General features: G+C 33.8%; 1 protein-coding gene across 6 annotated transcripts in view; it reads left to right on the top strand.

Annotated features, from left to right (window-relative positions):
- Positions 1-12,814, top strand: part of OSBPL9 (oxysterol binding protein like 9) — a 170,088-nt gene that overhangs the window by 116,792 nt on the left and 40,482 nt on the right. For 4 of the 6 annotated variants that reach the window (XM_029947255.1, XM_029947254.1, XM_029947256.1 and 1 more), the window contains 4 exons: positions 9,245-9,340; positions 10,101-10,148; positions 11,151-11,180; positions 12,424-12,474. In XM_029947255.1, coding sequence (XP_029803115.1) covers positions 9,245-9,340; positions 10,101-10,148; positions 11,151-11,180; positions 12,424-12,474 — 225 coding nt within the window. Of the gene's footprint in view, positions 1-4,205; positions 4,275-9,244; positions 9,341-10,100; positions 10,149-11,150; positions 11,181-12,423; positions 12,475-12,814 lie in introns of all 6 variants that reach the window. The other 2 variants (XM_029947253.1, XM_029947251.1) reach the window with 1 other exon arrangement.

The following is a 12,814-nucleotide window of genomic DNA, read 5'->3' as shown; positions in this document are numbered from 1 at the left end:
AATGAGTTTTTAGAGGGGTGAGTCAGGTTTTTGTTTTGTTTTGTTTTGTTTTGTTTTGTTTTGTTTTGAGAGAGCGTGTGGGTACATGAATTGAGGTGGGGCAGAAAGAGAGGGAGAGAGAATCCCAAGCAGCTCTGTACTAACAGTGTCGAGCCCAACACTGGGTTCAATCCCACGGACCAAACCATGAGATCCTTACCTGAGCCAACATCCAGAATTGGATGCTCAACCATCTTAGCCACCCAGGCGCCCCTGCCTGGTCTTGCTTTTTGTACTGCCTGTTATTTTATTTCTTTTTTCTATTTAAAAACTTTTAATTAGCCATAAAAACATTAGCTTCCATACTTGTAAAATAATAAATCCTTTAGAGTAAATGAGTTATTTATACATTTTCATGAAACACTGATTTATGTTATGTTATGTTTATATCTCTTAGTTATGCTTAGAGCACATATCCAGTATTTACCTGAAACTTTCATTTTTGTGGGCCCTTAACAATAGTGAGACTTTCTGCTTTCCAGAATGCTGTTAAACTACATGCTAGATAGTAGTCTGAGAACTACTTGGGGGAAAAGAAGAGTGTATTTTTTCTATCCCATACTAGTAAGCCACTCAGAGCTTATATAAATCTTGGAATGAGTTAACCTGTGATTTGTAAGAAAGAGATGGCCAAGTAGCCTGACCTACTGGTGTGTGTGTGAAAAGAAAAGCTTTGGCTGATTGCCACCACCACATCATCAAACTGGGCTTTGTTAGAGGGCGTGATGTGGTGGGTGTTTTTGTCTTTTATGAGTTTGCTTTCTTAAATGTTATTGTTATGTTATTGGCAGAAAGGATGTAAAAAAAAATAGTATTCTGCTTCGTTTTACTGGCTTTTTTTCTTTTTGGCATTTATTCCAACATAGTATTGATTGCTAATTTTCAGTGCCCTTTTTTTTTCCCTTTTTTTGCTAGTTTGTGCTTTTTGATCTATAAATGATGTTATAAATCTTTTATGCTGCATTTTGCTTAGAAAGGTGTACTTGAACAGTTGTATTGCCAGATTTACTCTCAAGACATTTTAGGCTTTTGTAGATAATTTTAAAATTTTTTTAAGGTTTTATTTGTTTTCGAGAGAGAGCGAGCGAGAGCGAGAGAGAGAGAGAACGAGAGAGAGAGCGTGGACAGGGGAGGGGCAGAGAGAGAGGGAGATACAGAATCTGAAGACAGACTCCAGGCTCTGAGCTAGCTGTCAGCACAGAGCCCAATGTGGGGCTCAAACCCATGAGCCATGAGATCATGACCCAAGCTGAAGTCAGGACGCTTAACCGACTGAGCCACCCAGGCGCCTTAAAAGAATAATGATTTTGTAAGCTAAAACAGTTGTAAGACTTTTGAAAAAAGTTTCCAAATATTTTTACATACATTTTTGAATTAAATTAAATGTATACTTATTTTTAAAAATCAGACAAGTGAATGTATAAAGTAAAAACTATAACAGTCCCTGTCTCAAATACCCCCTTTCCTTATTCCCTGTCCCCCGTAATAATACATGATGTGTTTCACGTGTTTTGTTACTTGCATTTTATTTCAGAGAGAAATGTGTGTATAAATAAGATAACTTTTTAAAAATTTAACTTTTATATTATTCACATCTCCATTTAGCTAGCATAAGGAAAGCACCCAGTTAATATTAATAAACTTGAATTCTGGTAAAACTTTTTTTCTGTAATTGCCTTTCTACATTCAGAGCCTTTAAACTTCTATTTCATTTAAAACAATTTTTTAAGTAATTTACTGCATTCTGACACTTGAGAGGCAGTCTCACACACCTTCCAGGATGCTAGTCATATTCGTTATAGAGAAGGAGCCCATACAGTTTACTGTCCAAACTGGGAACACTTTTGAGAGTGAAGGAGGCCGCTAATAATTTTTTCGGAGACAACAGGCATAAACATTGATTGCCCCAGATGAACTAGGACTTATGGTCATCCTGTTCATAACCTTCAGGATTTTATTTGTTGTATTTAGGTTTGACAAAACTTTTTATATGACTTTATTGAATAAATCGAGAGAACTCTTTTGGAAAGACAAGCTATTCATGATTTAAAAATAGAGGAAAATGGAACAAATCCCAAAACTTTTTTGTGCAGTTGTTAGAGTAACCAAGTCATTTGTGGGATCAATATTAGTGTTTCCTTCTGTAAGTTCTTAGGTTACATAATAGTGTCAGCATTAGATGAAGAGATCATGAAGAATAAGCAGTTGTGCTAAAAGTTATAATTCAAGTTCATGAATTTTGACACCGGTGTCTGTACAGAATTCCTGTTTGACAAAGTAGCTTTCTTTCATAACTGTATGAGCAAATCACATTTATTTAGTGGTGTGTGTGTATATATATGTGTGTGTATATATATATATATATATATACACACATATATATATAGTTTTTAAACAGAAACTTAATACTATGCATAAGCCATTTTTTTAAATTTAAAAAGTGTTTCTATTTTTTAAAGAGCTAATGTACTTTTAAAAATCCGTTTATTTTATGGTGAAAAAAGGCTTTCTCTATATTGTTTGACTCTTTGTTACCATAGTAATAATTCGATATAATTTACCTCTTGTGATTCAGGCATAATACTCAATACTTTCCTGAAAATCTCACATGGAATTTTTTTCTGATCTACTTTCTATAACTGTATTTTCTGACTTGTTTTGTGTATTGCTCATATCTTTTTATTATTTTCAGAGTTTATCAACTTAACTGTTTTCCTTTTTTAAAGGATCATTAAATGCAATTTCACTTAGGCTTATATCCTTTTTTGATTATGGGTCTTTATTAAAATTGCATATGTTTTATGGTATTATCTGGTTATTAATCAATTTTGTTTTTATCAAACGTTCATTGAGTGCCCTCTTTATGTTAGGCACTAGTTTAGGCCCTGGAGATCATGAATCCTGGTTATTTATGATTCCAAATTATGAAGAGGAAGTAGAAAACTTACTACTGTGTTACTTTACAGATATTCTTTCATCTATCCAACAACCTGAATGTTTTATTATTATGCCCATCCCTAGATGAGAAAATGGCAGTGGAGAAAGTAGCTTGACCAGATCATATAGGTAATTGGTTAGGAAGTTGCAAATTAAGGATTTAAAACCAGATCAGTCTGACCTTAAAGCTTGTGCCCCTTTTAGCTACATCAGTCTCCTTCAGGCAGTTTTTAGTAGTGCTCTTATGCCATGAATTCTTTTCAGACATTATTGTGATTTAGGGGAAAGTGTAATGGATTAAAGTCAAAGGACTGGGTTGAAATCCCAATTAAAGAAAATTTCTGCTTCATGATTTGGGTAAATGCTTATCAAATAGGGTTAATGTCTGTCTACCTTATTGTCTTGTGATAATCAAATTAGAAAACTTATGAAGTGTCTGGCAGAGGACCTAATACTGTGAAAAAATTTTAATATATATTATGCATCCATGGTGAATCCATGGTGTTAGAACTGTTCACTTACAACTACAGAAAAAAAAAACCTTATAGGATGTACTTGGGGTACCTAGCAGTGCTGGTAAGTTAACTATAGCTACCATGTTAATAAAAGAGAACTTGTTCTGGAGCTTTTGATTATCAGAACATTGACTTAAATGGAAAATAGCCTGAAGTTATGGTAGAGGAAAGCATTTAGTAATAGGCTCAGTTTTGTTGACAGTTTTGAATTGATAATCTTTACTCCAAATGAATTGATAGTGGATTTAGGATTAAAAATAGAAATTCCTGCCCTCAGAAATTCTCTTTCTTCCTTTAGGTGAGGTGGATAAACCACAGAGATAATAGGGATTATAAATGTTTCCAGGTTTTCAGCAATCCAAGAAAATCAGAGTAGTATAGTTGACATAAAATCATGATCTTATTGATATTTCTGGTTTCTTTAGTATACTATTTTCATCATTAAGCCAACTTTTAAGTCATTTGATAGACAAAGTAGTGTCATTTCTCAAAAAACAATTAATTCGCTAACAAATTTCTAAGGAACAGAAAAGCCATTAAGTTTGGCATAAAATATTTTTTTTCCCTAATTTGCCACTTGCTGCTCATGTACCTACTGTTCCTCTGAATAGTTACAGATTTTTCTCTTATTATTCCTTTACTTAATTATTGATGTCAGACTCACAGCATGGTAAAGTAACTTTCTATTCTCTCTTTTCCTTACTTTTATGGAAGATCAGTACCACACTTGCTTTTTTCCAGTCTTCTGGTATCTCTCCAGTTCTTGAATTTTCAAAAATAATTGTAAGTGATTGAATTGTAAGTATGCTTTATACTTCTTTCATTGGATGAAAGCATATCTGTGATGCATGTCATCTCAAATTGCTAATTGTGAACATAAACTTTCCAAATACTCTCATATTTTAATCGAAATGACATTTCTGGGAAGTTTTCATTATTTTAATTATAGGGTGTGTGTTGTGCTAATTTTTAAAAATCATCTACTTTTGTCTGGATTCGTATCGTTATTTTTCACTAGGAGGCTTGTTTTCTTTGGTGTTTTTCCTTTGTTAAATGTTTAAGCTGCTATTCCCCTTGACAGTTCTACTACTGATAACTTATTCTGTTTTCTTGTTATTCTGAACTTTTCTGTGAGACTTACATGGTCTAATTTCTCTAATATATTTTTTCCTTTTCTCTTTTTGCAACATATTTTTATTATATACTATTCCTATGTAAGAGAAAACAGAGTATAGGGCACTTAGTTCTTTGTTTTTGCTGTAAAGTAAGATTTGATAGAAAATAATTATTCATTTGTTAATTTCTTTTCACAGTGCTATTCCTTCAGCCATAGCCCTTACTGTTCTGTGTTATTCTCCTCACTTTCTCAAATTACTCATGACTTTCTTATTGCGTCTACAAGACTTTAAGCCACCTTTTAGCACCTTTACCTCAACTGTTCATTACTCTTCCTCTGGCACCAGGAATTACTTTAAAAGATCTTACTGCCTGCCCTCAAAAATTGCCTGCTGTGCTATTTTATTAAAATTGTACCTCTACAAAGCAGCTACAGTTCATATGTACTTCAGTTAAGGACGTCATTGCAATACTTTTTTTTTTAATGGAGGTGAAGCATTTGGTTATGTGTATGAATAAATAGTGCTGAATGTCCCCAGCTGAAGTCATTAATAGGAATTCATTTAATTTTGCTGACATTTGTTAGCCTTGAAGTGTTTTCTGAGAAGAGAAGTGATGCTATTCAATATAAATGTTAGGAAAATAGTAGGAGGTACTAATATACAGCTTTGAGGCAGTTTGATACTCTTCTGCCTGTCTAGATATTATTTTTTAAATTGGGCCAGATGTTTCTCTCTTTGTATATTTTAAAATGGATACATAGATCCTGGCTGATGTGGAATCATGTGTTATTTTTCTTGACTTTACATATGTACTTCATAGCTTCCTTTATTAGCAAAGTATTCTTTTTTGTTGTGAGTTTTGTTTTTAAAATGTTTATTTGTTTTGAGAGAGCAAGTAGGGAAGGGGCAGAGAGAGGCAGAGAGAGAATCTCAAGCAGAATCCGCACTGCCAGTGCAAAGCCTGATGCGGTGCTCAGCCTTCTAAACTGTGAGACCATGACCTGAGCCGAAACCGAGAGTCAGGCACTTAACCAACTGAGCCACCCAGGTGCCCCTATTAGCAAAGTATTCTTGAAAACTAGAGACTGTTTTGTTTTTAGTATATTTGCCACATAATTTTTTCTTTACATTGATTTCTAATTTTATGGATATATCTAACTTACAGATTTAGGTTTCATTTCTTTTGTTCCAATTTAACTCCTTTTACATCACAGACCATTTGCCTTTATTTCTCTGTAATAGTTGTGTTTAATCTAGACTTTCAATAAATTCACGCAGAAGTCATCAAGTGAGAACAATGGCTCCTCAATATAGTAAATTAGGGAGCACCAACCTCTTTGGTCCTGACTGCCAAAAGTGCAGCAAAACCACTTTGGTCACTGCTAAAGGACAAAAAGACCTGAAGAAGGAAGTGAGGGACTAGACAAAGGGGAGGAGGAAGAGAACAAAAAGGTAGGAGGGATCTTAGGGAGGAGGGGTAGTGGAGAAGAGCCGTATCAAGGCATCAGTAGCTGCCAGATGCTGCAGTCAGTGCCAAATATCTCTCAGTTCCTGAGGGTATAGTATTGAATGAGTGGCAGAGAGAATGTATATCTGCTTGACTCCCAACTGGCTTGTTCTCAAGAGTTACTAGAAGATGCCCCCTTTAAGAACTATGAAGTCACACACTGTCTTAAGGGATCTGCTGTTTGTTCTTAGTTCTTTTTGAAGACAGACCATTCTCAACATGGTTTAAAGGACTATATTCTGATGATTTGTTTTAAAACAAAACTCCATTAAAAAGGACATGAATAAGTAAATGTAGGGTCTTATATTGTAAATGTTGACTAGAAAGAAGAATAGGACTTCAAGGGAATTTTTATGAAATAGTATATGTTAGGTGGTAATGAGTTCCTTGTCTGTTGAGATACTCAAGTGAAGACTAGAAGACTTTCAAAGACAGTAACTTCAGAGATGGCTTTGTTTCTGTGTACTTACTGTAGTCACAATACATAGTAACAACTTGGTATTTTCTTCTAGTGTGAGGAAGCAGTTTAATTACTATCAGTTGTCCATGTTGATAAATGCTTGCCTTATATTTTATTGACTGCAGATGGGCAACTATAAATTTTCTTTTTAAGTACATCAGAGATGTATGGATTACTGTGCAAGGAAGCTTAGGCAAGTTCTGGGATTTTATGCCAATAACTTGTTATAAACTCCTGTTATACATTACATAAAAATAGATTGGGTAGATCTTTGACTTGGATGTTATGATGTGTAGAGTTTATTCTAAGGTTAAAGGAATGTTTTGGAAGACTATCTCGAGGCAGGTCTAAGAAGAGAGCCAAGGTGAGGTTCTATGATTTTAGCAATATCAAAGGGCTGTTTTTTAAGAATTAATTTAGATGGGTTTTAGATCTCAGTAATTTAAATCCAGTTTGTTTCCATTTATTTACTGGAGGGTTTTCAATCAAATTTGTTCAAACAGTATGAACCCTATTTTTACAGTGATCGTTCTAAATGGATTCAAAAGAGGGAAAATTCTTAAAAGTTCCATTTTCTTACTTAGATGCTCTACCTTTTATTCTTATGAATATGCCCTTAACCTTATTAATATTTAGCAAGCACATTGTATTTAACTGATTTTTAACTGGATGTTATAGTTACATAAATGGCAATTATGTTTTATTGCTGTGTGAAACAAAACAAAAACTAAGCCAAGTAGTTCTAATTTTTCTTTGGTACAGTAACATAGAAAGAAAACACTTACTCTTTCATAATGCAGTACTGTAGTATCTCTGAAACAAAATTGATTTATCCTTTCTTTTCCACGTCTTTTATTATCATACTGTATATAGTAAATGTTTTAAAAGGAAGTTTTTTGGATTAACTTTTAAAATGAAGGTGTTTAAACCACAGTTTCATTACATACATTGTTTATTAGGATTTTTTTCTTAAATTTTGTTTTTATTCATGGCATTTCATTGAGAAGTGATTTTTTTTAATACCCATTTCAAGCAGTTTCTTTACATATATGTAAAAACAAAACAAAAGCAAAAAACCAGGCAGTTTTACTTCCCTTTGAATTTGAAAAAGAAAATGCATTGTAAGATATGATTTTCCCTTATGACTTAGGTTTGTTTTGTTTACTGTTCTGATTCAGAATTTGAATTTTAGTTTGGTAAGAGCAACAATAAATAGTAAGAGTAGTAATTGATTGTGTTAGTAATTGTAGTCTTAAGTAGAGGTACTAGCTGCCGTATCAATGAGGAGGATGCCTGTATTTGGCAGTTAAGAAAACAGACTTGTTAGTGGCTGAGCTGAAATTAGAAACCAGGCTTGCCAACCCGTTGTTGTTTTCCATACTCTACAGTCTCAGTCTGGTGTTCGAGATAATGGCTGTAAAAGTGCTTTAGTAATAATAAAGTATTGTGCAGAGTTGAGATGTTGGTATAATACACAATGAACCCTGGCTTCAGTTCACTAAATTGGGGAATATGAAAATGATCAGCATGTTTTGGCCAACAAGTGAAAATCAAGTATGATAGGTTTAACTATTGTATTTTACCCATTCAGTACTGAATTTTGTGGTTGGATTGGGAATTGTGACATTAGTGGTTCGCGACCCTGATTTTCCTGTTGAACTGCATGACATTTGGGCATGCAAGTATGGCAAGCTGGTAGTCTTGTTCAGTCTCCAACTTTGGCTTATTTTTTTTTTTTTTTAAGATTTTTACTTTTAAGTCATCTCTGTACCCAATGTTGGGCTCAAAGTCAAAACCAGGAGATCAAGAGTTGCACACCCCACTGACTGAGCCAGTCAGGCACCCCACTTTTTGTCTGTTACACCTAGGATTGATGTGTTTTTCAGTCGGAGATGATTAAGAACTCAGATTTCTTTTGAGTAAAGTTAAAACATAGGCATCCCATGCTCCTGAAGTTTTAAATTTTTAGTGTATAAAAAGTAGGACATACAATGCTGGACCGTTAAATTGAGAAATAAGTGGGCCCTCTAAATAAATAAACATTTACACCATGTCTAGAGTGTAATGTTCATGCCAAGGGTGAAAGTGAGTAGGGAACTTGATTAAGACAGAAGTGTTGTTATTTTCACTTAGAGAGGGTCCTATTCTTAGAAGAGGTGAGAATTTTGAGGTTCTTTTTTCTTTTTTAATAAGGGAGGAGGAGAGTGCATCAGTTCCAACGAGGTGGGTTAGGGAATGGGAGAACTGAATAGAATATGAAGTTAAGATTAATCTTAACTGGGACTGGAAGAATCAAACAAAGTGGGGGTAAAGTAGGAAGTAATCAAGGTGGTAATCAAGGTCATTTATCTAAATTACTGTTGCTCTGGAGATCAAGGGAGCCATTTGGGGGGCTTTTGGGAAAGAAGAAAATGATGCTGAAGTGCAGAGTGAATCCTAATTTAAGCAGCAGCACCTGTTTGAGAAGGGAACAGGGCTAGACGTGAGGGAGATTGATGTACCACTATTCTTGGAGCATTTAGATAGTTTAAATATGCCAATTATTTATGTAAAAGCATTATTTTTACTTAAAAATTGAAATGTCCTTTATGAAGGAGGAATTGTCTTCTCTACTATTAAACATTGCCTGGGTACTATTAGATTTATTACAAATTTTCTTTTTCCATAGGGTTTGGATTCAGGATTTGTTCCTAGTGTCCAAGACTTTGATAAGAAACTTACAGAGGCAGATGCTTACCTACAAATCTTGATAGAACAATTAAAGGTATGGCATTCATTTATATAGTTAATTGATATAAAGTAGTAAATGTTACCAAGCTTGATTCTGAGTGTAAAGTTATTTGATGTTAATTTGAGCCCTTACATGGTTCTTTAGCAATTTTTAAAGCTGACTTATTAAAAGATCTGGGTGACTTATTCACAGATCTTGATCTCTGATTATATTGATAAATTGGGTGTGGAATGCACTTTTTTGGTATTTAAAAAAGTGTCTAGACATAATTAGAAGAAAGTATGACTAGATTAGATTCATATTCTGGTTTAAAGTTCTTTGAAACTGGTAAATTTTAAAGTGGTTCAATTTCTAAGGCCTTGGTTTTTCCGTTTTGGGGAGTAGGGGTTGGGAGAGGTGGTTTTTCTACTTCATTTATTATTACTGAAATTGTCTTTTTCATTTCCTACTTTAAAATTAATTACAAGCAGAAGTTCTGGGAAGAAAATGGAGTCTTGATAAGCTTAGAACACAAAGCAGAAAAATCTTAGGTTTCAGTTATTTTAAGTTGAAAATGGTTTTTTTTTGCTTGTAATTCTACCAGAGTAATTGAACTTGACCATTTAAAATAATTCAGTAGAATTGGATTTGATATAGTCCTTTGGAAATATATATGTTATCTTAAAAATACATGAAGATCATCCCTGGAAGAAATGTGTTCAAGAACTAAGGTCTGCTTTTTCTGTGTTTAGTAAATGTATATGATATAGTAAAGTGGCTTGATACTATACTCATTTTCTTTTTAATCCTGTAGCTTTTTGATGACAAACTTCAAAACTGCAAAGATGATGAACAGAGAAAGGTAAGTTCTAAAATCATTATTTTGCCTTAAACCATTTTAAAACTAAGAGCCTTTAAGAGAAATAACAGGAAGACCTCAGTGTTTGGCTACTATAGTACTACTATTTACTGTGAGCAAGTAAGAGACCAAGGGGGAGTTTTCTGGTGAATTTATGTTATGGTTTCATAATTAAGTGAAAGGGGAAGTGTACAAAAATTTTAATATGATGCCCATTTTGTTTAACAAGTACCACCTTCCTAGGATTAAGTTCTTTGTTTTGAAGTTTTAAATGTTGAAGGTAGAAAGTTTATTAAATTGACATATGGTCACTTCAGATATTAGTAAACCAACTGGCAAGAATTTGCAGAATAAACAAACCACAGATGAGGAAACAAAACAAGTGTTGCTTTAATTATATTTCTGCTACTGCCCCCTCCTTTGAATTTCTGGCCATTACTTTGTAGTTTGAATATTGCTTTCTTCCAGTTAACACTTTTCTTTCTTGATGAGATTTCCTGATGGAGTATCATTTATTTTCGTGTGTTTCTTTTGACCATAGCTTTGAATTTGGCTCTTTTACACTTGGTAATAGTATGTGTAACTCATGTTTAGCTCTCCTTCCATTCTTAGTTTTGGAATTTAGTCTCATGTCATTTTTAAACAGCTTGGCAAAGTTTTAGGTGGTTCTGAAACATGTATTTTAAAATTACATAGTGAATCAATTTATAGAAAAGACAACTTTTTAAAGTATAAGAAATAAGAATGTTTTGTAGTATTCTTACAAATGTTGAATTGAATCACGTGAATTTTATTTGCAGATGGTTAGTCTGTAAAATGTCTGAATTTTTTATTTAAATGTTTGATATAAGTTTTAAAAAGTATAACAAAAAGTACTCCCTTTCCAACTTGCTTGTACTCGAGTAATGAGTACATTCTAGTAAAATTCTTTAAATGAGTAGAAGACAACAATGATATCTCTTTGTGCTTCTGATTATTTCTGTTTAAACATCTAATTTTTCACAGAAAATTGAAACCCTCAAAGAAACAACAAATGTAAGTTATGTTTTTGATAAACTCTGGCTTTGCATTAGAAAGTACTTGAAAGTGCTGTTTCTATTTTAAGCTGCCACTATTAAGAACAATTGAAATTTGAACTTTTATGAATTTTTTACAAGGATGTTTAAGAACTATTATTTTCAGGGAGCCTGGGTGACTTAGTTGGGGCATCTGACTCTTGATTTCAGCTCAGGTCATGATCTCATTGTTTGTAAGTTCAAGCCCCACATCAGGCTCCGTGCTGACAGTGGGAGCATGCTTTGGATTCTGTCTCTCTCTCTCTCTCTCTCTGCCCCTCCCCTGCTTACTCTCTGTCTCTCTCAAAATAAAAAAAACAAACATTAAAAAAATAATTTTATTATTTTCTAAAGGAATTAAAAGGACTAAAATAATCCCTCTGATCGAAATAGACTTCATGTGCCATTTTATTTGTCCGAGATTCTTGGATAAAAGGTGTCTTCCATGCACAATGTATATTCTTTTATAATTGAAATATATTGTGATTCAAGCTTTCTGATGTACTGACCATCTGGCATTATATAATAGGCTACTGATAAGCTCTGTTTTGATTAAAACCTTTTTAAAAACAGGTTATAGTAGTATTCTAGGTTCACCAGTATTGTGGTAGAATCTTTTACTCTCCATAATTCCATGAAAGTCTTGAATAGGTGTTTCAGGAATTTACGTTAGGATTACCTGCTGTTGATTTAAGAATTGGAAGTTAATCAGACCCCTCTTTCTTTTCATTTGAAGTGTTGAAAACCCATTCAGAATGTTATTCAATTTAAAAATTAAGTTTTTAGCATTTTTTAAAAACATTTTTTTAATGTTTATTTTAGAGAGAGCGAGTGTGCATGCATGCAAGTAGCAGGGGGGTGGGGACGGGGAGGACAGAGACAGAGGAAGACACAGGTTTCAAGCTCTGAGCTTTTAGCAGAGAGCCCGGCACAGGATTCAAACTCCTGAGTTGGAAGATCATGACCTGAACCAAAGTCAGACACTTAACTGACTGACCCACCCAGGTGCCCCTTTTTGGCATTCTTTAATGATTTATAGAATTGCTAATAATAACTTCATCTGATGCTGTCAGTTTAGTAGAACCCACTGGATATCCAGAGAGGGTATTTCTTGTGTAGCATAGACTTAAATCCTGTACATTTGAACTGATTTTTATATTTTTGGTATCATATGACCATTTTATTTGGTGCAAGATCCTAAAATCAGTGTTCTGTTTTTATAGAGCATGGTAGAATCAATTAAACACTGCATTGTGTTGCTGCAGATTGCTAAAGTAAGTAAATTTTACTTTTGATTACCTTTATTTTAATGAGATTTAAAAATTGTAATAGCATTTCTCTTTAATAGCCAGGTGACCTGAAATATATTACCTTTCTGCAGTAAATTGTGTGTAAATTGTATTGTGGGGTTCCTGGTACTATTGAACAGCTGCGTGTTTGGATATCATCTTACTTAGCAGCCTGTGCCTGTTTTGGATAAGGTAATTTCTTACATGGTGACTGGGAAGGAGGGGAGCACATTTGAATGACTCACTCCTTCCTTCCACTTTACCCATTATACTGCTTGGAGCAAGGATATACTTTGCAAAACCTTTCACAAGAAAGTTTTTCTTA

This window comes from Suricata suricatta, chromosome 8, assembly GCF_006229205.1.
Source record: "Suricata suricatta isolate VVHF042 chromosome 8, meerkat_22Aug2017_6uvM2_HiC, whole genome shotgun sequence".
Lineage (NCBI taxonomy): Eukaryota > Metazoa > Chordata > Mammalia > Carnivora > Herpestidae > Suricata > Suricata suricatta.
Note: the sequence above shows the minus strand (reverse complement) of the source record. Positions and strands in the feature narration are given on the sequence as shown.